The sequence below is a fragment of the Vigna umbellata genome, chromosome 7, assembly GCF_029865625.1.
Source record: "Vigna umbellata cultivar VRB3 chromosome 7, Vumbellata_1.0, whole genome shotgun sequence".
NCBI lineage: Eukaryota > Viridiplantae > Streptophyta > Magnoliopsida > Fabales > Fabaceae > Vigna > Vigna umbellata.
The window spans coordinates 36,942,277-36,968,205 of NC_142171.1; the positions used below are offsets into that span (position 1 = coordinate 36,942,277).

The 25,929-nt window shown below is 34.3% G+C and overlaps 3 protein-coding genes and 1 long non-coding RNA gene across 4 annotated transcripts; all 4 read right to left on the minus strand.

The window, feature by feature from the left end:
- Positions 1-1,468: 1,468 nt before the first annotated feature.
- On the minus strand, positions 1,469-3,217 carry LOC148195877 (uncharacterized). The gene is made up of 7 exons (XM_088095312.1): positions 3,055-3,217; positions 2,723-2,973; positions 2,411-2,623; positions 2,228-2,320; positions 2,046-2,147; positions 1,632-1,961; positions 1,469-1,540 (listed from the first exon to the last, which is right to left on the minus strand). The coding sequence occupies exons 1-7, from the start codon at positions 3,215-3,217 to the stop codon at positions 1,469-1,471; spliced, it is 1,224 nt and encodes a 407-aa protein (XP_087951438.1).
- Positions 3,218-3,599: 382 nt separating this feature from the next.
- Positions 3,600-8,033, minus strand: LOC148195878 (uncharacterized). The gene is made up of 3 exons (XR_015780564.1): positions 7,901-8,033; positions 4,077-4,136; positions 3,600-3,930 (listed from the first exon to the last, which is right to left on the minus strand). It is a non-coding gene; the product is annotated as an uncharacterized LOC148195878 (long non-coding RNA).
- On the minus strand, positions 4,226-5,008 carry LOC148195879 (uncharacterized). Its single transcript, XM_088095351.1, has one exon. It carries the CDS (start codon positions 4,871-4,873, stop codon positions 4,226-4,228), a length of 648 nt encoding a protein of 215 aa, XP_087951477.1. The 5' UTR covers positions 4,874-5,008.
- LOC148195880 (uncharacterized) lies at positions 5,009-7,570 on the minus strand. Its single transcript, XM_088095349.1, has 2 exons — positions 5,541-7,570; positions 5,009-5,462 (listed from the first exon to the last, which is right to left on the minus strand). The coding sequence occupies exons 1-2, from the start codon at positions 7,481-7,483 to the stop codon at positions 5,150-5,152; spliced, it is 2,256 nt and encodes a 751-aa protein (XP_087951475.1). The 5' UTR covers positions 7,484-7,570; the 3' UTR covers positions 5,009-5,149.
- Positions 8,034-25,929: the final 17,896 nt, after the last annotated feature.

A 25,929-nucleotide genomic window follows, 5' to 3' on the forward strand; every position in this document is an offset into this window, starting at 1 on the left:
TCTCACAAATAATCAATTATCCCTCAAAATAATCGATTATCACTTTTTGAAAAACCCATAACGGACAAGGATAATCGATTATCACTTACAATAATCGATTATCACTGGTAGTTGGGAAATGTCGTTTGAAATTCTGACCTCTAGGCTATATATACTCATTGCCAAACTCTTTAGAAAACATCAATGCCATTTGAGGATACAAAAATTTTCTGGGAAAGTTCTCAACTGATAGTGTGCTCTTGTTAAGTCTTGTGAATAGGAGAAGCTCACGCTTAGTGGGTCTAAGGTCAGAGCGGTTCTCTTCAAGTTGGCTGAGCAGTTTTCTTCCTGTTCATTTGTTGAAGGAAGGTTCTTCCATTCGTTTGTCGAAGGAAGGTGTTTTCTATTCTTTTCTCATTTCATCATCTTGAAATTTGTACAACAATATTTTTAGTGAAAAAGGTTAATCACTAATCATAGTGATTAACAACTGGACGTAGAATCTTTTGATTCGAAACAAGATAAAATTTCTGTGTTGATTTTCTTAAACCCTGCACTCTTTAAACTTTTAGCACACCAACTATTTGATAAAAGTTCTCTAAGAAAATCAAATTTTAAAACTGACCATTATATCTTGTTTATTGATCGCTACACAATTATATCTTGTTGATGGTGTTGAAGTAGAAAAACCTTATTTTAATTGGACTAATGAGGAAAATAGAAGATCCCAATTTAATATTAAGTCTCGAAACATTATATCTTCTACTGTGGTGCTTGATGAATTCTACAAAATTTCTGTGTGTAAGATAGCGCAGGAAATGTGGGAAGTTCTTACACTACAAAAAAACGGTTATTTAGTGGAGGTTTATTTTCCATTTTGCGGAGGTTTTTACCCTCCACAAATTAATTTCCAGGGGTTTTTCAAACCCCCGCAATTAGAGTCGTCGCTATTAATTTGCGGGGGTTTTCAATGACCTCTGGTATCCATTTTATATTGCAGAGGTCTTTTTGTTGAGGGTTTTAACCTCTTCTATTACTGACTATTATTTTGTAGAGGTTTGAAACCTCTTTTATTTTCAACTATTTTACTGTAAAGATCAACCTCGTTTTTCTCAAACCTTTTTGGATTAATACCATATTCAATTTGACAATTATAATTTACATGTTTTAAGTCGCCTCATTTGTACTATTTAGGTTGTGAGTTTACAACTTTATTTTGCTTATATTACATATATCACCATTAAGATGCTTATAGTTTTGTCAACAATATTTATTTGTAACAAAATTCAAATACTATAATAAAGACAAACAAGCATGACAAACTTCTTTTACCAAAGTCTTGAATTATATATCATTAAAACATTCAATTATCAAAAACACCATGCTATATAAAAGTAAGTTAAATTGAATCGTAATTACAACTAAATTCATAATTAATCAAAATCCATAGGCTAAATATAGTTTCATCCTAAAGGACATCATAAACTCCCTAAATGTTGCTAGCACCAGATGATCCTATCGTATCCAAAGGAGACTCGGGCTCATTTGCATCACCACCTTCCTAAAATGATAAAACAAAAATATTAATAATAAAGAATGCTTATAATTAAAGTATATTAGGCACAATACTTCAACTATATTTAGTAACTTACTTGAGGTTGACGATCAAAGAATGAGATCAATTCATCAGGAATCTTTCCTTCCTTCATTATCATGTATGCTTTAAATGCTGATTCTAAATTGTTATACTTTTGTTGCCACTGATTAGAAGATGATGATGATGGGACAGTGGTAGATGAAGCAAGACTTAAATCTGAAAGTCGAAGTCTTGTATTCCTAAATGCATTAGTAGGAGCTGCTCCCAAACCCATACATCGTACTCTCCCAGAATGCTCTGGGCCTAACACTTTACCAACAACATCATTAGGAGAAACCTCTGATTCATTGGTAGTACTTTGAGTCAAACCCACTTCAATTTGTTCCTATAGGCATATAACAATTTATAATTAAAAGTCTAAATATTAAAAAAAACATATTTGAAAATATAATATTATAATAGAACTAACCGCTATATCTTTTGCTGCGTCATTTACAAATGATCCATCCTTTCTTTTATGAGTTTCAATGTATAGTTTTCCACGACTAGGCAGTTGTCCAGTTTCCATAAACTAAATAAAAAAGAAGAAATTAAAATAAATAGTAAACTTTAAAAAATAGTAAAAACTGTCATGTTTACTAATATCCCTACCATCTCATGCCTTTTTCTTGAGAAAGGTTTAGAACCACCTGTATGAGGAGTTAGTTGCTTGTTGCGATTTTCTCTATTTTTTTTACACATCTCCTATGAGAGAAACAATTGTAAGTTAATATACCAATAAAATAAATTAAGTACACAAACAATTCACACCATTCAAAATAATGAAATTTATACCAGTGTTTCTGGTTTTAGACGATAAGTAACAAAATGAGCCCATTGAGTTCTTTCTATACCAGTTGGCACATTACTTATGATTTGATCTTTGGTTTTCGCTGGATCATAAAACTCATTCCATAAATTCTGCCTATGTGCAGCCCATTTTCTACCAAGAGTTAATTTACAATATCGTTGTGCATTAGCTTCAGCAATCCTAAAACAAAATCGAGGCTTTTGAAAAAAAGAAAACATAGTTAGTGTGTTAACATTTATAAAAAAATTGAAAAATTTCAAAAGATAAAAGTCATACGTGCATAATGATATATATACCTGCAACATTTCCTTAAAGCATTCCAAAAAATATGTGTTAGGCATGCCTGTTTTTCCAGACCACCTTTCAAAATTAATTGGAAACAAATTGCCATCAGTTGCCAATATACCACAGTATCCTGCAAGCACGCCTTGTCCTTCACCAATAGGCATGCCTATCTCATCAAACTCCACAATGATGCGTTCCCCAGAAGGTAAATTATTTACTTCTTTGACCTTGACCTTAATTTTCTTGAAAACTCCTTCTAAGTCTTTAACAATAAAACAACTTAGTCAATCATCACTACAATTTAAAAAAATATGCATTCAGAAAAAATAAATATGACATATACCTATTGCATCAACAGTCCAATACGATAAAGATTGACGTCCAACTTGTTGATGTTTCAGTTTGTTCTGTGTTTTCAGTGGGTAATGAGGATTCACATCCAACATGCGTGGATGTTTCAGTTTGTTGTGTATTTTCAGTGGGTAATGAGGATTCAAGTCCGGCATGTTGTGATGATGGTGGTTGGTCAATCATTGGAGAAGACACTATAGGATTAGTTGGTGAAGAATTACCTGAAGGTTGAGTTGTAGTATTTTCCACACATTGAGGTTGAGGTGTAGATTTTTGCAGATTTCGAAAACGCTTAACCTTTGGCATGACTACATATTTATGAAAAATAATTAACTTAAAAGGTGAAACAATTAGAGAATTCTTTGATGGATAAGTGAGGATCATTATATCAAATTCTGGTGCAACGAAACATTGACATATTGGTGAAATTAAAAAAGTGAGGAAAATTGACTAAAATATACCAAAATGCTGCAAGTGAGAAGTAAACAATCAAGAAGTAAACAATTAGAATATGGAATGATCTTATGTAATGGCAAGTGGTAGTTTTCTCAACGGACAATGACAATTGCTTTTATAATGTCTTACTTCACCAATTGTTGCGATCACTGCCTACAATTATAATTCTAATCTCTATAGACACTTTTAAAGTTCAACAGTATATAGTAATTAGCTATACAAAATACTATCACTACACTTTGCATACATTGAAGCAGCCTTAATAAAGTAAAAAAAACTTGCTAAAGTGGGGAACATGTATCAATCTGAATTCCCACAATAAATACACCAAATAAAAACAGAAACACACACATCATCATCCCAATGTGACCTTTTTCTGCTGCATGCATATCCATCTTTACATAACAGTAACCTTCAAGAACATGGTTAGCATATTCAGAATAAGAACCTTAAAGACAACTAGTTAAGCCACAATTCCAATGAATCCTTAGCTCACAACAAATACAGAAAAATAAAATTCAGAACATGGTTAGCATATTCAAAATGCAGATTCATTACCTTCCCAAATGATGAAGAGTTGTAATTCAAAATACCCAACTTCTCCTTTCTAACCTGAAACTGAGAAGATGTAGTCATATAAATATGTGGTACATATATTGAAAATAACTTTGAATATAAATAATCATTAACTTTGCAAGTCATACATTTCACTCATGGATATCATCATCTAAATGGTTTGTAGCCAATTGAACATATTCATTGTCATTACTATAAAATTTCTCAAGTTGTTGATCTTCATATGGCTCATTTTCATACACCTCTTCTTCTACCTCTTCTCCCATTTCATACAAATCTCTTGGCTTTAAATGCACTACAACACTCCACCCTTTATTAACAACATCATCAACATAATATACCATTTGTGCTTGAGATGCCTCAATATAAGGTTCATGTTCTTCACGGTCTCCAATATGAATAAGTCTATCAAAGTTAACACAATTAAAATTCCATTGATCCTTTCTATATCCTCTCTCTCGTGTTGTATCTACCCACTTACACTTGAAAAGAACAACTTTGAATCGGCCATAATAATTAAGCTCAATGATATCTTCTAACTTTCCATAATAGGGTAAGTCTGCTTGCCTTAAGTTCCTATCAACACTACTTGAAACACAAGATGTATTAGATGTTAAAAAAACACCACTATTTTGTGTTCTCAATCCCTCATCTCGAGTCAATGTTCGAAATTTAAACCCATTGATGTTGTATGCAGTAAATCTTCTAGCATTATCCAATGGACCTCGTGCTAGAAACTTCAAGTCCATAGACATTGTATTTACTGTTTCTGGATTCATAATCTAAATAAAGAAATTATGTTAGTCAGAATTGAAAGATAACATAATAAACAACAAAAAGTGTACTATTTGATCACCTACCCGTTGTTTAAACCAATCAACAAACTCTTTAAACACTCTAGTTTCTATCTCAGTGGTTGAAGGTCGCCTTCCTCTTGATCTTCTTTTTATTAGTTCTTTAAATTCACTACATGAATTTATTCCAATATAATAAAAAAGGATGACTAATATAGTTGAATTTGTTTAAATACAAATCACACACTTAATGTAGATTACTCACTCAACAAACGGTGTGACTATGGCACAATTTAAAAGCACATATCGATGGGCTTGTAGTTTTTGCATCTGAGTTAAAGTAAACATCGAGGAACCTCCTACTGCCCTCCCAGCTTGTGGGAATATAGATGACTCAATAGGCTCATTATCATCTGGGTTATCACAAACACGTCCAGGTCTATTGAACCTTGTCTCTATATCTTCAATGTATCTAGAACAAAAGGTAAGAGACTCTTCAGCTAAGTATCCCTCGGCTATAGAACCTTCTGGTTGTGCCTTGTTTCGTACAAATGTCTTTAAATGACCTAATTCCCTATAATAATGACAAATAGTTACATTAAACAACTTGGATATATATATGATACCTTAAACAAAAAGTACTAAGCATTACCTCTCTATAGGATACATATATCGATAATGAACAGGACCTCCAAGCTTTGCTTCTTCTACTAGATGGACAGTTAAATGAACCATAACTGTGAAGAATGATGGTGGAAATAACATCTCTAAGTGGCAAAGTGTAACCACAATGCGATCTTGAAGCATTTCAAGTTCTTGTAGATTTAAGCTTTTAGTACAAAGGACTTTAAAGAATGAGCAAAACTCCACCAAGGTTGCAGTGACATGGTTTGGTAACAAGTTACGAATTGCCAATGGTAGTAATTGCTCCATAATAATATGGCAATCGTGACTTTTTAGTCCTAATATTTTATGTTGCACCTCATCAACACATCTAGAAATGTTACTTGAGTAACCATCCGGTACTAATACATTTTTCAAAGTTTTGAGAAACAACTTTTTGGTATCACGAGTTAGTGAAAACAAAGCAAGGTGATATCTTCCATTATCATGTGGCCAAAGATCTTGTCTTATACCCATTTCCTTTAAATCTTTCCTAGCATTAAGATTGTCTTTGGATTTAGGCTTTTCATTCAACAAAGTATACATAATATTGTCAAATACATTTTTTTCAATATGCATAAAATCTAAATTGTGGCGTAACAAATTAGACTCCCAATATGGAAGTTCAAAGAAAATGCTTTTTTTTTTCCATTGTTTAACTTCTTCTCTATATCTTTTTCCTCTACCATCCAAATGAATTCCTCTCCCAAATGTGACATTAATATTTTCCACTTGCCTAAAAATGTCAGAGCCTGATAATTTTAGTGGTGGATTCCGTTCTTCAGTGCTTCCATCAAAACGAACACGATTCAATCGAAATCTATGGTTTCTACTTAAAAAGCGACGATGCCCCATAAAACACCACTTCCTACTATGAGGAAGACGACAAGGTTCTGCATCAAAGTTACAAGTAGGACAAGCTAAACCTGTGTGTGTGTTCCAACCAGATAAAATACCTAAGCCAGGAAAGTCACTAATTGTCCACATAAGAGCAGCTCGCATTCTAAAAGTTTCATTCAGTGAAGAATCAAAGGTGTCCACTCCATCACTCCATAGCTCACGTAACTCATCCACAAGGGGTTGTAAGTAGACATCGATATTATTTCCAGGCATTTGCTTGCCTGGAATGATCATGGATAGGATCAATGAAGTGTGCTTCATACATATCCAGGGTGGAAGGTTGTATGGAATTAAAAAAACTGGCCAAATACTATAGGTAGAACTCATAGTGCCAAAAGGATTAAAACCATCACTAGCAAGGCCTAAGCGAACATTTCGAGGATCAGAAGAAAATTCTGGATGCATTAAATCAAATGTCTTCCATGCCTCACCATCCCTTGGATGCCTTATAAACCCATCCTTGTTATCTAAAGAATGCCATCTCATATGCTTTGCAGTCTTAGAACACATAAACAATCTTTGCAATCTTGGTTTCAATGGAAAGTAACGTAAAACTTTAGCAGGTTGCTTTTTCTTCTTCTTCTTTGGGTTCCATCTAGATGTACCACAATGTTTGCATGTGTCCAAATCTTTTTCATCATCTCTTAAATATAACATACAATCATTCGGACATGCATCTATTTTGGTATAGTTAAGACCCAGTTTGTTGATGACTTTCTTAGCCTCATAAAAAGAAAGAGGCAACTTTGCTTCACTAAATGCATCTCTTAACAAATCTAAGATCATAGTCATTGCCTTGTCACTTAATCTACACAAAACCTTGATATGATATAACTTGATTACAAATTCTAATTTTGTGTACTTGCTCCCATCACATAAGATCTGATTTCCATCATTGAGAAATTCATTAAATTCATTATGATTCTCCCTTGGCCTTTCATTCAGAACATTGTTTACATCCACATGTTGTGAACCTATATTAGTACCTTCTTGCCTATAATGCCCAAATGCTTCATTTATCATTGTTTCCATTGGATTTTCAGAATGAAATGTCTCTTGTATATCATCTTCATTTCTTGAAATATCTTTTGTTTGTTTCTCACCGTGAAGATTCCATATAACATAATTTTTAGGAAATTGTTTTAAGATCAAGTGCTCTTGAACTTCGACTCTATTATGCCATTTCATAAATCCACATTTGGGACATGGGCATCGAATTGTATCTCCAATAGCCCCATTCTCAAAAGCAAAATTTAAGAATTTTTCTAAACCAATAGAGTATTCAATTGTATTTCGAGGTTTAGCAATCCAAGATTTATCCATTCAAAAATATTCCTAAACAAAATGAAATACACTACCACATCAAAAGGATAACAATATTCATGGAATATACAAACAAAGATTGAATTAATAAATAAAATGTTTTCAAATGAAATTAAATGTACTAACCTTGATAACTGTGAGATTCCAAAGTTTGATGGCAGTCAAATAGTAGAACAACTCAGTAACTCAGTAATAACACAATACCTCCCCAGCTTAGTTGTAACACCAGCTTATTAATAAGCACGTTTGTATCTGTGAACTACCTACAAAGTGGTTTAGGAGAAAAGCTGAAACTATAAGCTTATATTACATTGCTTGTAATTGGTGGTAAGCTTTGGAGTAATAGGTTTACAGGGTAAAAACTCATATCCCAAAATAATCAAAATATTAAAGAGATACAGATTTTCAAGTTATAAAAAGTTAGTTTATTACTTAAAAAAAGAGATTTAAGTGTCAATTTTTCTTTTATATCATGCATAGTTTTCCAGAATTATACCTTGACTTAAAAAACTAAATAACCAATTATATATTAAAAAACAATCCATAAACATTGCACCAACTATAGTATCATGCGTAAGTGTCAACAACTTATGTATTCAATCATTTTGACCAACATAAATATGCCACTGCTCCAAGACTTATTCATGCCTAATTTTTTTTAAAACCATATAAGAGAACTAATTTTATATGCACTAAAACACCAACTTTTCCTCACTATTCCAATATATTTTTTCAGTAACCAAGTTTCAATACCCCCAGGCAATAACCAATACAATCATCACCATACTTAAAGCACCTAACAGGAATATAAAATTATATGGCTCCAATTAAATGAACAACATACCAACAACACAAGAATTCAAGCATTACAATTTATATTAGCGAATCATAAGCCAAGTGAAAGCACAAAATTTTCAAATAGCAAATAAATATACAGTAAAAAACAATGGTTCTCTAGAACAATTATAAAAGAAAGAGAGATTCCAATTTTTAAAGCACAAAATTTTCAAATAGCAAATAAATATAAATAAAAAACAATGGTTATCTGGAACAATTATAAAAGAAAGAGAGATTCCAATTTTATGAACTGTAGGTAAAGGGAGTTTGATCAAAGTTGTAATTAGATAAGGGAACAGGACAATTGTCCTCACAGGCTGCCATGTAGTCCATGATGGTGAAAGACATGTTGGACCACAAAAGGAAGAAAACATCTATATTTACAAATGCAGTCAACAACTCTTTTAAAAATTAAAATCACAATTATTCATGGAATATACAAACAAAGATTGAATTAATAAATAAAATGTTTTCAAATGAAATTAAATGTACTAACCTTGATAACTGTGAGATTCCAAAGTTTGATGACAGTCAAATACTAGAACAACTCAATAACTCAGTAATAACACAATACCTCCCCAGCTTAGTTGTAACACCAGCTTATTAATAAGCACGTTTGTATCTGTGAACTACCTACAAAGTGGTTTAGGAGAAAAGCTGAAACTATAAGCTTATATTACATTACTTGTAATTAGTGGTAAGCTTTGGAGTAATAGGTTTACAGGGTAAAAACTCATATCCCAAAATAATCAAAATATTAAAGAGATACAGATTTTCAAGTTATAAAAAGTTAGTTTATTACTTAAAAAAAGAGATTTAAGTGTCAATTTTTCTTTTATATCATGCATAGTTTTCCAGAATCATACCTTGACTTAAAAAACTAAATAACCAATTATATATTAAAAAACAATCCATAAACATTGCACCAACTATTGTATCATGCGTTAGATTCAACAACTTATGTATTCAATCATTTTGACCAACATAAATATGCCACTGCTCCAAGACTTATTCATGCCTAATTTTTTTTTTAAAACAATATAAGAGAACTAATTTTATATGCACTAAAACACCAACTTTTCCTTACTATTCCATTATATTTTTTCAATAACCAAGTTTCAATACCCCCAGGCAACAACCAATACAATCATCACCATACTTAAAGCACCTAACAGGAATATAAAATTATATGGCTCCAATTAAATGAACAACATACCACATTATATCACAGTACAACAACACAAGAATTCAAGCATTACAATTTATATTAGCGAATCATAAGCCAAGTGAAAGCACAAAATTTTCAAATAGCAAATAAATATAGAGTAAAAAACAATGGTTCTCTGGAACAATAATAAAAGAAAGAGAGATTCCAAATTTTAAAGCACAAAATTTTCAAATAGCAAATAAATATAAATAAAAAACAATGGTTCTCTGGAACAATTATAAAAGAAAGAGAGATTCCAATTTTATGAACTGTAGGTAAAGGGAGTTTGATCAAAGTTGTAATTAGATAAGGGAACAGGACAATTGTCCTCACAGGCTGCCATGTTGTCCATGATGGTGAAAGACGTGTTGGACAACAAAAGGAAGAAAACATCTATATTTACAAATGCAGTCAACAACTCTGTTAAAAATTAAAATCACAATTATACCTTTAATGGCTGGCAAGATTGAACAACTGAATGATCAGCACAGGTACGTTCATACTTATTAATTTGATAGCACTAAACATACTTATTTATTTTCCCATTGCATATAACATCAAAACAAAGTCACTAGCCAACCAAACAAATGATCAATAGTTAATTTCCAATTCAGACGTATATTAACCCTAAACAATATATAAATTTTGTTAGAGAATAATCCCTAAAATGATTCATTCATCTACTTAAAACAACTCTTTAAAAATTTTCCTTTCATTGACCGAATAGAGCACACACCAGACAATTATCAACAACAATTTCAAATCAAAAGGAATGTCTATAAATTGAAAGCAAGAACCTTCTAGTACATCATCGATGTCGGGGAAAAAAGAGGGTTCAAAAAAATACTAGGTTGAAGAATTAAACCTGTCCGTGAGCTGGCTTCCGCACCTGGCTTGACAACCACAGTTTGCTGAACCTGGCCGGCGACCACACTTTGCTCAACCTAGACGACGACTACACAGAACAAAATATGAGTTGCTATGAGTGGAAGGAAAGTTGCTAAACTTTGGAAGAAACTAAAGTGAAAATTAGGGATTGAGATTTGGGGGGAAATAGGAAGAGATATTTTGGAGCAAGAGTCAGATGAAAGTTGGGAGCAAGGATTTGGTGAATAAGTTAAACTCCCGCTTAGGTTTTAGGAAAAAGGAAAAAAAAGGGGGAATTTTTTTGGAAAATATGATGTTAAGTGGGAAAGTTTAAATTTTTAATTAAGGAGGTTATAAACCTCTTAAAAGAAAAACTAAAACCCCTACAATTACTAGCAATCAGACAACTCATTGTAATAATTTTAAATAATGTTTATTTATGGAGGGTTTTTATAACCTCCACAAAATAACCTCCATTAAATAATATTTTTTTTGTAGTGTTAGAGTCACATATGAAGGTACATATAAGGTTAAACAGCCAAGGAAAAATACACTCATCCAGGAATATGAGATGTTCAGTATGCAACCTGGAGAATCAATTTATGATGTTCAAAAGCGTTTCACTCACATAGTGAACCATCTAACAGGGTTGGTGATGGACAAATTTATGAACACCAAAATATGATGTCACAAACTTGTTTTTCAATCGGCAAGTATGACCGAATCGTTCAAGTAATAAACTTGGTAAGACCAAGTATCGTTCTTCCCAAAGGACTCACGGCCTAGTTTAGTTGTGTGGTTTATTGATTAGCTAACACTTAAAGACGAAATATTTGGATTTTTATATGCAAAAGACGAAAATTAAATATGTATGTGCATGAAGTTTTGATCAATGGCAAAAAGCAAAAGATAAACACTTTCAATGAAATATGAATATGTTGTTGGGGGTCAATTTCATCTTATCCACTCTCATATATTTTAGGAATTCAACATTCAAATCATCATTGTTAATGCCACTCTCTAAAGTACCTTTCAAGAAGGCTTCTCTCTAATCACGAGTTCATACAATTCCTAGCATTCCTAATGATTAGTTCATAAGTGCAGGAGCTTAACGACAACCAATATAATATTGGGAGAAATTCCCCGGATCTAGACTTCCCCGTACGCGCCCGTATCGACAAAACCAATAATCATGCATCGAATGAGTTAAACAATGCAAGCATTACGCAAAGAGGAAAAACCCTAACTAATGATGAAAGAAAGCATAGATCTTAAATAAAAGATGCAAAAACAAATTCCATATATGAGAGCTTCAAAAGATTACATTGATTCCCCAACAAACATACAGAGTTTAGTTCACCATATTCATGGTGAACCTAGATGAATAACAATGAAAGAATGAAAGATAAAACCCTAAAAAGGTGAAGAGGAAGCCTCAGCATCCAAGATCCTCCTTCAAAGGGGTGGAAGAGAGAGTGTTTGCTTCGTTCCAGCCAGAGATACCTAACCCTAGGAAACCCTAAAGCTTATATATTATTCGTAAATTACAGAAAATTAGGTCCAAGCCCATAAAAGTGCCGCTCAGCGGTAAAGTACCGCTCAGCGGTAAGTGCGTGAGACGTTTCTTCCCCTCAGCGGCCATTTTGCCCCTCAGCGGATCTCCCGTAAGCTCCTGATTGTCGCTCAGCGGTAAACTGCCGCTGAGCGGTGACTTCGGCTTCTCCTTTTGCACTTTTTGATGTCTTTTCTGATTCCATCTCTCACCTTCTTCACTTCTTTCACCAAATTCACCTTAAAACCTGCACAAAAACACTGAAATCAAGCATAAACCTGTCCAGCTCTCTTATTTCTAAAAATATGAAGAAAAGCATGATTTCAAGCTAGTTTCTAAGTGTAAAGGTTGCTTTTAGTGTCAATTTTAATCATGAAAATAACAGTTTTTCAACTGTTATCACAACCCCAAACTTAGAACTTTGCTTGTCCTCAAGCAAACAAGATGTAACTTAATCTCCAACCTATTCATATGATGGTTCACTCATTCAAAAATCCTCTTTTTAGATAAGTAAAAACTTCAATCAAACTTATGACCAAGAGTTCAATCAAGATGTGCACATGCTTTAGTGTTTCACAAAGTCAGTTAATACCCAACAAATGCTCTTTTTCATGAATGACCAATCAATTAAGCATGGATGTTCATGTGCTAATGGAATATTTCCTCACTAGGTAAAGTGTCTCACTCAACACACAAGTGTATAAGAGGTAATCACTCATTCACTCTACTATCACAATGTCACATGAATCAACTTTGCCTTTCATTTTACCACAATAAAAAACATTCACAAGCATGCATCATCACAAGGACTTTTCAATGGCTTACAATGTGGCTGGGCTAACAAGAAAATTGGTTTTTCTGGATCGCAAAATCCTTGAGTTAAGAGAATCATAACACACAATTATTCTTATTTTTCCCAACTTGCCTTTGCATTTGCATTGAGCTTTACTTCTTTTTCTTTTCTTTTCTTTTTCTTTGCCTATACTTCCTTTTTGGCTCTTAGCTCAATGCTTTTCCTTTTTCATGTTTTCCCAACAACCCCAAACTTGAACATTTAACAATACCACACAAGATCTTCTACTTAACTCAAGGTAAAGATTTTCAATCAAGGGTTTAAGTGTATGTTCAAGGCTAAGGGTTCAAAGGATAGAACAATAAATGTTCTCTTTTAGTAGGCTAACTTTATGAATTTGGCCAATAAAAAGGGTTCCAACAAACGACCTTGATCATATGATGCAAAACAAGCAATTGATTCAATCATAGAAAACCTGGGCAAAGTCATTCATGCTTTCAAAGTAATAGTATTTAACAATAACAACTCTGGAGCTCAAAACCTCACATATAAGCTCATTCACATTTGATATACACATCCTGCTTAATTTCACAATCACAATCATAATATCATGCATTTGTTCACAAAGTTTGTGAATCACCTGTATAAGCATTTTAATGTGCACATCATCTCAACATCAATCAATCAATAAGCATCATTCAGTATTACTTATCACACAATCACAGTTAATAGCAAACCATCATAACAAACCAGGTGTTCAATAGAGTACATCAAACCCTAATCTAAAAACAAAAACAAATAAGTTCAGAAAACTTAAACCACAAAAGCATAATCATATGATAGCATTTATCAGTAAATGTTATCTCAGCTCCTCATCAGTCTGAGTTGTCCTCTGTATCTTCTTCTTCTTCCTCATCTTCATCATCTTCAAATGCATCATCATCATCAGCTTCATCTTCTTCCATCTCTCTAGCTGAAGCTTCAGCTGCTCCAGCTCCTCCTCCATGCACTGGCTCCTCTGGCCAAGCTACCACATTATGGAATTCATCCATAGTCCACCTGTGGGCTGGAGGTGTATCAAACATCCCCACAATCATCTCAGCAGTGGCCACCTGCCCTCTGTGAATGGACTGCAATTGAGCACCTATAAGAGACATATACATGTCCCTCATCTGGAATGGTTCTGCTTCATGTGTCTCAGCAGATGTCTGGCTCTGTGCTGGCCCTCTCTCTCTACGAGCACGGCGTGGTGGAACTGGCTGAGCTGCTTCCTCACCTCCACAGTACTGCCTATAATAAGCCTCATCAATGGCTTTTCTTGGCCTCTCAAATGGTGGAGCAGAAGTGTCCACCCCAGCTATCTTGCAAAGGTGCGTGATCAAAGAGGGATGTCCTAGTGGTGCTTTGTTGTTTGAGGTATTGGCACACACACTAATCTCATCAGCTATCACCTGCCCAATATTAACATTCAAGTTTCTGATAGCACAGTAGATGAAAAATGTCCTGCTGAGAGTAATATCTGACACATGTGAACATGGCTGAATGTTGGCATGAGAAAACGCCATCCAATACTTTGCAAGAGGAGTCAAATCCGTCCTCCTAATGTTAACCACTGAGCCAGATCGATTCCTTTGGAAGTGTCCTCCAGGTATGCATAGTACTCTCTCCACATCCTCATAATCAGCACCTTCCTCCATGCAAAAAGCAAACTGGCACTGCTCACCAGCCCATACAGTGTCCAGGAAGTTATTAATAGAATCAGGATCATACCTGATAGCATGGCCTCTGACATAGCCCAAATAATTCTCAACTGGATAATCACCAATCTTCTTAGCATTGGTGTAAAATTCCTTTACCACAGCTATGTTGGCAGGTGCAGGATAGGTGGCTAGCTTTCCCCAGTCATTCCCTAACACTTGCTCTCCAAATTGAGGAGCAAAGTTAGGTATCATTCCAACCTTTCTCTCCATCAGAAGTCTCCTGTCCTGAACCACCCTATAGTGCTTCTCATGTTTTCTAGAGAGGAACCTGCTAGAGTGGGGTTGCTCTGGTTCCTTTTCCTTTCTCTTGGTTGCCATGGTTTTCAATCTTTTTCCTGAAGAGGATGCCATTCCTGCATTCAAACACAAATACAAAACCACAGAACATGATGTTAATCATTAGTAAAACACAGAACACAACTCCTTTCGAAGCTAAACCACCGCTGAGGGCCAGAATTTCCCCTCAGCGCCACCAGTGCCACATTCCAACACACAAAAATTCAGAAAAACCAAATCTGGCAGAGTGCCGCTCAGCGGCAATTTACCCCTCAGCGGTAACTCTACATATTTTTGAAAATCTTGTTTTAAAGCTGTCCTAACTCCACCCAAATGCAATTTTCAGTTTTCCAGTTCATAATCATGCAGTTTAATCGGTTCAAATATCAAATATATCATCAAATCATGCATAGAAATCAAAACCCCTAAATATTCATGCTTTGACAATCACATTCAAAATCAAAAACCCTAGAATGAACAAAATGCATTTTACTTACTTGGGTGGAGATACTAGATGCAATGAGAATGTTTCCAATCTAAGATACTCTCTTCCAACCCCAAACTTGAATGGAACACTAGTGAGCAAGTGAGTGGAAGAGAAATTTTCAAGAGGAAAGAATGAAAAGATGTGGAAAACCTTGGAAAAGGTATGTGGAAGTGTTTGTGCAGAGAAGAGCCTGGATAGAAAACCTAAAACGCAGCTTGGGGTATAAAAATACCCTAATGGGCTCGGGTCCCGCTAAGGGGAAACTAAAGCCCATTTGCGAGAGTACCGCTCAACGGTAATTTGCCGCTCAGCGGCACTTTCGTGATGTGCTCTTCTCCTTCTTTTCTTAACCTACGTGCCTCCCATACATGCCTCTCACTGGTTCCCTGCAAGTCAATGTTTAAAATGCTTATGCAAACCCTTACTAAAATAAACAAACAGAAATATTCAATCAACTAGGTTGCCTCCCAGGTAGCGCTTGTTTAACGTCACGAGCCTGACCCAAAATCCACCAACACCCATCAGTAGGTGCAAAATTTTCTTACCAACACCCATCAGTAGGTGTTACAAACATAGTATCCTTCAGTAGATACTTAACCACCTAGCATCCATCCTTCAGTAGATGCTATCTCCAACAAAATAGTTACAAAAATAGAGTCCACAAATTAAAAATTACACAGCCAAATCAAAAATTTTTAAATGCACTGGGTTGCCTCCCAACAAGCGCTCTTTTAACGTCATTAGCTTGACCCAATAAAGTTTAAGTTCCATCTTCTTTATAGTTGATGTTGTCCTTCCACCAACTCCTCAGCTGTTTCTTGTGAACTGTTTTGGTCCTTCTAGAATATGGAGACTCTATCTCTATCATCTCCTTCTCTTTAAAGCCTTTCACAACCCACAACTTGTTCTTGATTCTTACAGGTGAGCCAAGTTAGAGTCTTCTTTTCTCACAATCACTAGGAATTTCTCCTCCTCTTCCAATATTTTCTTCCTTGGGTACCTGAAACAACAAACAATGGTTACCTGAAATCTTGAGATTTTCATCTTTACGGCTAGTCATGGGTGCATATCGAAATGCAGCTTTATAACTAGCTTCTTCCTCCCTTGCTTGCGTCTCATCTTTGAAGACGTCTACCACCACTCTCTCCTCTCTGTCCTGGAGCACCATTATACCTTCATTTACATCAATAATAGCTCTGGCTGTTTTCATAAACGGTCTTCCAAGTATGATAGGTATCTTCTCTGTCTCCATCTTCATCACCACAAAGTCTGCCAAGAACTGAAGTTTGCCAACACAAACTATAATGTCCTCTACAATCCCACATGGCTCCTTTGAAGATCCATCGGCCATTACTATTTTAACCTTTGCAGGTTTCACTTTAACATTGCCGATTTGCTCCAGTAAAGAATAAGGTATCGAGTTAACACTTGACCCTAAATCAAGGAGAGCTTTCTTTACCTTTTTCTTCCCTATGGTACAAGGGATAGAAAAACTGCCTGGATCTGATGGTTTAGGAGGGAATGACTCTTTTTTAACAGTTATACACTCTTTTGCCTCATCATCTCTACGTCTCTTCTTTGTAGAGATTTCTTCATCAGATTTTGTGTAAACTGCGATTTGCTGTAGAATTTGTTCCCAAGGTGCTTCATTATCCACCATTCTGAATAATTCTGTGAAGTCCATTTGTTTCCCTTGATGGATTGGAAAAGGAAAAATACTTTTGCTTTCTATGTCTCATCTCTCTTCTGTATCTAACTCAACTTTATCATCATCAACACTCTTTACCACCTTGCACTCTTCTCTGGGGTTAACCTCAGTATTAGCCCCAAAATTTCTATTTGGCCTTTCTTCCAATTGCTTGGTAATCTGACCCATTTGAATCTCCAAGTTCTTTATAGCAGCTTCAGTGCTCTTTTGAGAAGATTCAGTTTTCTGTATGAATTGCTGAAGAGTTTCTTCCAACCTTGTTGATCTTTCATTAAGCATAGATAACTGTTGCCAAAAGGTGTTGCTGCTGCTTATTATATTGACTAGCTTGCCCAGTTTGTCCTTGACCAATGCTTGGGTGTGGTTTCCACCCTTGATTGTAATTCCCTTGACGGTATGGAAATTGATTGGCCATGAAATTAACGTCCTCTACAGCTTCAACTGGGAAGGCACATTGACCATTGATATGGTCACTCCACACAATTCGCGCAACTGGTTTGTACCTGTGCAGCAGTTTTCAACTCTTTGGGTAATTGTGCAAGAGTTTTAGTCAGAGTCTCCAGCTGTTGAGTTAGAATTTTGTTTTGAGCTAGCAAGGCATCATGTGTCTGTAATTGGAGAACCCCTTTTTGTTGCATAGGAGCTCCTCTCTCACTGTGCAGCTCATTATCACTAGTAGCCATGTTTTCTATAATTTCTGTGGCTTCCTCTGGAGTTTTCCATTTAATATTGCCTCCTGCTGAGGCGTCCAGCATCATCTTGGTTTGTGAACCAAGCTCTCCAAGGAAAGTTAAGACTACTTCCTGTTCTTCAAAGCCATGCGTGGGTGTTTTTCTTAGCAGACTTTTGTATCTATCCCATGCATGCCCCAGTGATTCTTCCATGCCCTGCTTAAATGAAGATATCTCTTGCTTGCCTTTTGTCACCTTTGATTGTGGAAAGTACTTGTTTAAAAACTTTGTCACCACTGCTTCCCAATCTGTGAAACTTCCTTCTGGAAAAGAATTTAACCAAAGTTTAGCATTGCCTCCCAATGAGAAAGGAAACAAGCTAAGTTTGATGGCTTCATCTGGCACCCCATTAATTTTGACTGTGTTGCAAATCTCATTGAAGGTTGTGAGGTGCTCATATGGGCTTTCATGAGATAACCCATTGAATTGATTGCTTTTTACCAGTTGGATTAGTGCTGGTTTGACCTCCATGTTAGTTGCATTGACTCTTGGTCTAGCTATACTGTTAAAGTGCTGAGGTCCAGCTATATTGGTGTAATCAGCAAGAGTTCTTCTGATATTATTGTTCTCCATATTTTCTGTGCTATGAACAGAACCTTGTGGTGATGGTTGTAACAGAGTTTCTGGAGGAGGGAAAAGTTCTCTAGATGTTCGGATTCTTCTCCTCCGTCTACTCTCGTCTAGACCTTCAAGAAGAGGTTATGCTGTTTTCTTGCTCCTAGTTCGAATTGCCTCCTGCATACACAAGAACACAAAACCCTAGAATATTTGGTTAGCACAAAAAGATATAGGAGAAGATAAAAACAGAAAACAGAAAATAAAATAAAATAAAATAAAATAAAATAAAAACCGAAAAAATAAAAACAGAAAATAAAAACAGAAATTCAAAATTAAAGTCGAAGATAATCAACAATCACACAAATTAACCAGTTAAACCACGAGTCCCCGGCAACGGCGCCAAAAACTTGATGGACAAATTTATGAACACCAAAATATGATGTCACAAACTTGTTTTTCAATCGGCAAGTATGACCGAATCGTTCAAGTAATAAACTTGGTAAGACCAAGTATCGTTCTTCCCAAAGGACTCACGGCCTAGTTTAGTTGTGTGGTTTATTGATTAGCTAAGACTTAAAGACGAAATATTTGGATTTTTATATGCAAAAGACGAAAATTAAATATGTATGCATGAAGTTTTGATGTTGACGAATTGAATGTAAAAACTTTGAAGTCATTGGATAGGTCTTGGCAACCAAAGGTGACAACAATCTCAGAGTCGCAAAATCTCACCCAAATGTCAATGGAAATTCTCTTTGGAAAGCTTTGTGAGCACGAACTAGAATTGAATAGGTTGACTGCGGAAGAGGATAAGGAAGGAAGAAGACTCTTGCCTTCAAATATGAAATATCTAAAGGAAAAAGTTCAAAAAGAAATGACGATGATGACTCTGATGATGAGGAAAACATGAGCCTCATAATAAAAAAGTTTGCTAAGTTCATGAGAGCAAAAGGAAAGGACAAATACCAAGGAGAAAGAAAGGAAAATCAAGGATCTTCGTGAAGCATTAAGTGCTATGGTTGTGGAGAAAGAGGACATGTTAAGATCGATTATCCCAAGAACAAGAGAAGTGAAGAAAAGAAAGAAAGAAAATTTCCCAAAAAGAAAAAAGGCTTACATAGCATGGGAAGAAAAGGATTCCAACTCTTCAAACTCAAGTGATACTGATGAGGAAGCAAATCTTTGCTTAATGGTTGATTCTGACGATGTTGGAAGTCAAGTATGTGATTCTAGTTTTGAGTCAAGTGAATTAGATTTACAAAAAGCCTTCTTTGAATTGATAAATGAGTCTGAAAAATTGGATGTTGCACATAAGAAATTAAAGAAGGAATTTCATGAATTGAAATTAAAATATAAAAGTGCATTAGATGAAGAGGTCATTTTAAGAAATAAAATTAGCAATCTTGAAATTAAAGTGTCTAAATCTAATGTAAATGAAAATCCTATTGAATGTTTGTCTTGTAAGAGTCATATGTTTGACATTGATATAATTGAAAACTTGCTTGCAAAAGCAACCAAATCTACCTCACATGCTCAAAATAATTTTAAGAAGAGCAACTTTAAAAACAAGAGCATGCATTAACATAGGAAAACTAAAGCAAAAAGAACTCGTAGAGTTTGGGTTGAAAAATGCACCTTTGTGAAAAATAAAATGCCTAATGTTTGTTGCTTTTATTGCATGAAGCATAGTCATACATCAAACAAATGCAACATTAAACATTTTGGAATGCCTAATGGAAATATTAAAAAAGATGTGCTTCGTTTCTCATACTAAGAGGGGGGTGAATTGGTGATGTATAAAAATGATTGCTTTTGAAATCTTTTTCGCAAAATTGTAAGTCTTTAAACTTTTCTTGAATCACAAGTAAAAATGTATGCAACATAACAGTATGTGTATTCGAATACAGATAATATTCAATCGATTAAATGTAGAGAGATAGGGAGAAGAAAATTCAAACTCTGATTTTTATACTGGTTTGGCCACTGCCTACATCAAATGTCCTTCCACTCAACCTGAGATTGGAAGCCAATGCACTATAGAGATCTGAGTTTTTATAACAAGGGCTTTACAACGACCACATTGTCAAAATGTAAATCATCTCTCTAACTCACTAATCCAATATAGGCAATTACAAACAGACTAGCAGCAAGAACAATCCTCTCTTGCAGTCAACCCTTTGAGATCGCCCTCAAAGTCAAGAACCACATTCTTCTTCCTGTATACACCATAGGGAAACAACAACACTAAGCGTTTGCAAGAGCTCCTAATTCAGCAGTGTGCACCTCTGTTGTGCAGAACGATAAACTTTACAAATCAATCAATCTTGCTCGTCAAGAAATCTTCAAGACTTGTACACCATGACAATTCTTGTTTCTTGGAGCATTTCTCTCTTTTTGTAAAATTTCAAAGCTTTAATCTTAAACTGATATGAAAGTGTTAATCACAATTGTCTTACAAAATTTCAAATCATGCGTCTATATATAGACTAAATCAAATCAGACGCATTTTAATCAATTATGCTATTAATATAATATAATTCATTTCACAGATATAACATATTAACATCACTCAAAGTCATTAATTGAATGCTCAATTAATGTAATCGATTTGCAATAAATGCTTGGTCAACATATTCAAAAATATGACCATTGTGACAGTTATGTCAAGCAATGAACCAATTTTCAAATCTTTAACAAACTCAAGTGAATACAAGATCCATGTAATCGATTAAGTTTTAACACTTAGCATATTTTTTGAAAACTTTTCTTCTCAAAATCCAACACAACACACTTGAAAAAGATTTGTGCAAACACATGAGTTTTAATTGATTAACCACTAACATAATCGATTTAAAACTTGTTGTTTTGTCACAGTTTAAAGCTTAAGCTGTCTGATGACCTTAATTGATTAACCCACCATTGTAATCAATTAATTCATGCAGATATGCTTGGTGCATGTGGTTTTTCCATTTCAAAACTCATATTATGCATGCACAAATATAATCATATTCCAAACAGAGTAGTATGCAATAATCAACATAATATATTCACAGTTATGCTAGTACAAATCTCATAGTAATCATATAAGCATATAACACATATAACTATGCTAGTACAAATCTCACAGTAGTATGCAATAATCATATATACATGTGTTTTTATTAACTATGTGTTTTCATCATCAAAACCAAATATCACAGAGATTGTGGGTTCAATTAATCCTGTACTCCCCTATCAACAATCTCAACAGGAAAGTATGCATGGGTTAAAGTTGTTAAATGATGTTTATTTGGTTTTACTAACCCCAAGGACCCATAATGAGATTGGAGACCTAAAATTCTTGCTCAACTTGTTTTATAGGAACCTTCTAAGTCAAAGAAGTCATTGTGGTATCTTGACAGTGGTTGTTCAAGACACATGACTAGTGATAAGAAGAGGTTCATCTCCTTTGAGAAGAAGAAGCAAGGATTTGTAATATATGAGGATAACAACAAAGGAAGAATTATTGGAACTGGAGACATTGGAGGAGGACACACTTTGACCATAAAAGACGTGCTATATGTTGAAGGTCTCAAGAACAACCTACTAAGTATAAGTCAATTATGTGACAAAGGTCTCAAGGTAACATTTGAAAGTGATAAATGCACTATGTATTTTAAGAATTCTTCTGATATTGCTTTGCAAGGTGTTAGGCATAATAACATTTATTTGATTGACATTGAAAGTGCATCTAGTCATAGCATATCATGTTTAGTTGCAAAAGAGGAAAATCCCTGGCTATGGCATAAAAGGGCTGCACACATTCATATGCAACATTTGAACAAATTGATTTCTAAAGACCTTGTGATTGGTTTGCCCGAGCTAAAATTTGAGAAAGATAAACTTTGTGCTGCATGTCAAAAGGGAAAACAAACCAAAACTTCTTTTTCATCCAAAAGTATGATTTCAACATCAAAGCCTTTATAACTTTTGCATATAGACTTGTTTGGTCCGTCTATAATTAAGAGTTTTGGTAGAAACTACAATGCACTTGTAATTGTTGATGATTATACTAGGTTTACTTGGACATCCTTTTTTACTTTGAAAAGTGAAACTTTTAAAGTATTCAAAACTTTTGTAAAACATGTTCAAAATGAAAAGGATTTGAAAATCAAAACATTGAGAAATGATCATGATGGTGAGTTTCAAAATGAGTCTTTTGAAAAGTTTTGTGATGAACATGGCATAACTCATAATGTTTCTGCACCTAGAACTCCCCAACAAAATGAGGTTGTTGAAAGGAAAAATAGATCTTTAGAAGAGTTAGCTAGAACTTTATTGAATGAATCTAATGTGCCAAAATATTTTTGGGCTGATGTAGTTAGTACTGCTTGTTATGTATTGAACAGGATGCTTATTAGGCCTATTCTTAAGTTAACTCCTTATGAACTATTTAAAGGAAGGAAACCAAATGTATCACATTTAAGAATACTTGGATGTAAATGCTTTGTGTTGAATAATGGGAAAGATAACTTAGCCAAATCTGATGAAGCAATTTTCTTAGGTTATTCATTAACTAGCAAAGCATATAGAGTGTTTAATAGAAGAACTTTGATCATTGAAGAGTCCATGCATGTTGTCTTTGATGAATTGTGGACCTTAAGGTGAACCCTCTTGAGTCAAATAAACCTATTGCAGGTGATGAGGATTATTTAAGGGAAGCTCTTGAAGAAATGTACTTAAATGAAAATAATCATATTTAAACTCCAATTAGACATCAAGAAGTTGATCCTAAGAGCTACCAACAACCTTGTGACCTTTCCTTGGACAACATCATTGGAGATATATCAAAAAGGGTAACCACTAGACACAACTTAAATAAATTTTGTCTAACTGTAGCTTTTGTGTCTCAAATAGAATCCAAAAACATAAAAGAAGCTCTTCAAGATGACAAATGGTGCGTTGTTATGCAAGAAGAACTAAACCAATTTGAAAGGAATAATGTTTGGGAACTTATTCCAAGAAAAGAGGACTATCAAGTGATTGATACAAAGTGGGTGTTTAGAAACAATCTGGATGAAGATGGACACATCACCAAAAACAAGTGTTTTGATTCACTTATAGTTACTTTTAGATAAATGTAACGTTATATATATATATATATATCTTTTTTTCGTGTTAAGTGCTTCTTTCGTATTGAATATGGGATGATTTTCTTTAGTAGTTTAAACTATCTAATTGGAATCTTACAAAAAATCTTTTAAAAAAATATACTTAGTAAAAATTATAGAAAATTTTGAAACAATGGCTTAAGAATGGATTTAGAGGGATAATTTTAGATTTTTCGCCTTACTTTTTAAATATATTTTAGATTATTCAATTATATATAATTAAAATCAATTAGTGAGTCGATAATAAATTTTTGTTATTGTTGTTTATCTTATTAGTATAAATTTTTGTTATTGTTGTTTAATTATTTTTTTTAATTTTTAATATGAAGACATAATAAGTCACACATAACAAAATAATTTTTTCTTAAACGTAACTATTCTAATAAGTATATTTTTGAATGATAAATTGAAACACAGGCAAACTCTAAACACAGGTTTGAGTAAAGTGGTAAAACTTTTTCGCAATTACGTCTTAGATGTTATTGCAGAGGTTAAACAGTCTGCAAGTAGTGTTAAACACTTGAAGTTTTTTAGAAGCGTTTTGAAAGCCTTTTAAAAGAAAAGAAAGATAAGACAAATTTTTATATTGGTTCACTCCAAAATGAGTAAAGCTCAGTTCTTTAAGCACTCTTATGGAGTTGTACTAATCTTTCAAAGATTACAAACGAGTTTGACTACTCTTGATTTTACAAACGAACTTAATTCGTTAGATGAGTTTCACCACTCCTAGTATAAACACTAGTCTAACTGACTAGATATTTTAACTCCAATAAGTTAAACTAACAAGTGTTTTGATTCACTTATGAATCTACAAAACAACAAGGTGTTTTTGAAATATAAGAACACATGTTTAGTCTCTTTGAGAGGATATAAATTCACTACAAAGAATATATGAAAACTTGTAAAAATAAAATTTTCTTTTTCAAAGAGAAAGTCTAAACGACATAAGCTTGAGAGAGAAAAGAATAGCGTAAGTGTGAGAAATAATATTTCTTGTTCTTTTTCTTTTATTCATGCTCTTTATATAGAGTTCTTCGAAAAAGATTTGTTACTCAAAATATTGACTTTTGCATAGGGATGTGGTTTTTAGTACGAGGTAAAATGCTATGTTGTGTCTTGCAAAGACAATTGTGTTTCTTCTAAGAAAGAGACAGATAGAAGGCATAAAGGAAACACTCCCAAAATATCTTCTTATCTCTTAGCATTCTTTTGATTCGATGCAAAACTTTTGAATAAAGCTTTGTAATGATTTGATTTGCATAGAAAAAGAGAGTAGTACAACACAACAAACAATAAAGTATTATTTCGGACATGCGTTAAAAGCATACGTTATTCCATGAAATGCTTTTGTTAAACTTCAAAATAATGTTTGCTTAAAAATTCTATTAACATAAATAAACATACAATTCATATTATTTAAATTCATTTTAATTTTAATAAAAAATGTTGAATATATATATAACACGATCTAGGAGGATTAGAAGTTGGGAAAAATACTCTCATTTGGTCAATTTGGTGTAGGTTGCATAATTCTACAGTTTGGTGTTGTAGAATTTTGTAGACTCGCTGAGCAAGTGGAGTCGCTCAACGAGTGGCTATAGGTCTGGGCCACTATCTCAAGTCTCGACTAGCAAATTGGGTCATTGAGCAAGTGAGTTGGGGGTCTGGGCCACTGTCTCTGCTTTCGCACAACGAGCTGGATCGTTAAGCGAGTGTGCGAGAGTTTGGGGTTTGGGATCACTGTGAGTTTTATTCGCACAACGAGCTAGGTCGCTGAGCGAGCAGTTGGGGTCTGGAATTAATGTGGTTTTATTCGCACAACGAGCGGGATCGCTGAGCGAAGGGTTTGGGGTTTGGGAACACTGTTTGTGTATTCGCACAGCGAGACAGGTCGCTGACTGAGAGAATCTTGTGGTCGCTCAGCGAGAGTAGTCGCTGAGCGACTGGTCCAAGTTACTTTTACTCTTTCTTTATTTGTTCTTGATTGATTTTAGTTATGCTTTGTTTCCTTATGGATGATGTATAATTATGTATGAGAGTATATGATTATCATAGTTAGGTATTGAGATTCAAAGTGAAAGTATGTGGTTTCAAAGTATGGTTTCAAAGTTATGTAAGTAAGTTCCAAAGTAGAATCTCTTGGAGCGATTCAAGCATGTTTAGAATGAATTCAGGGAGCTCAGTCTTGGGGGTTATCCTGAACTCCAATGGTGTTTCATTCTCAAGTAG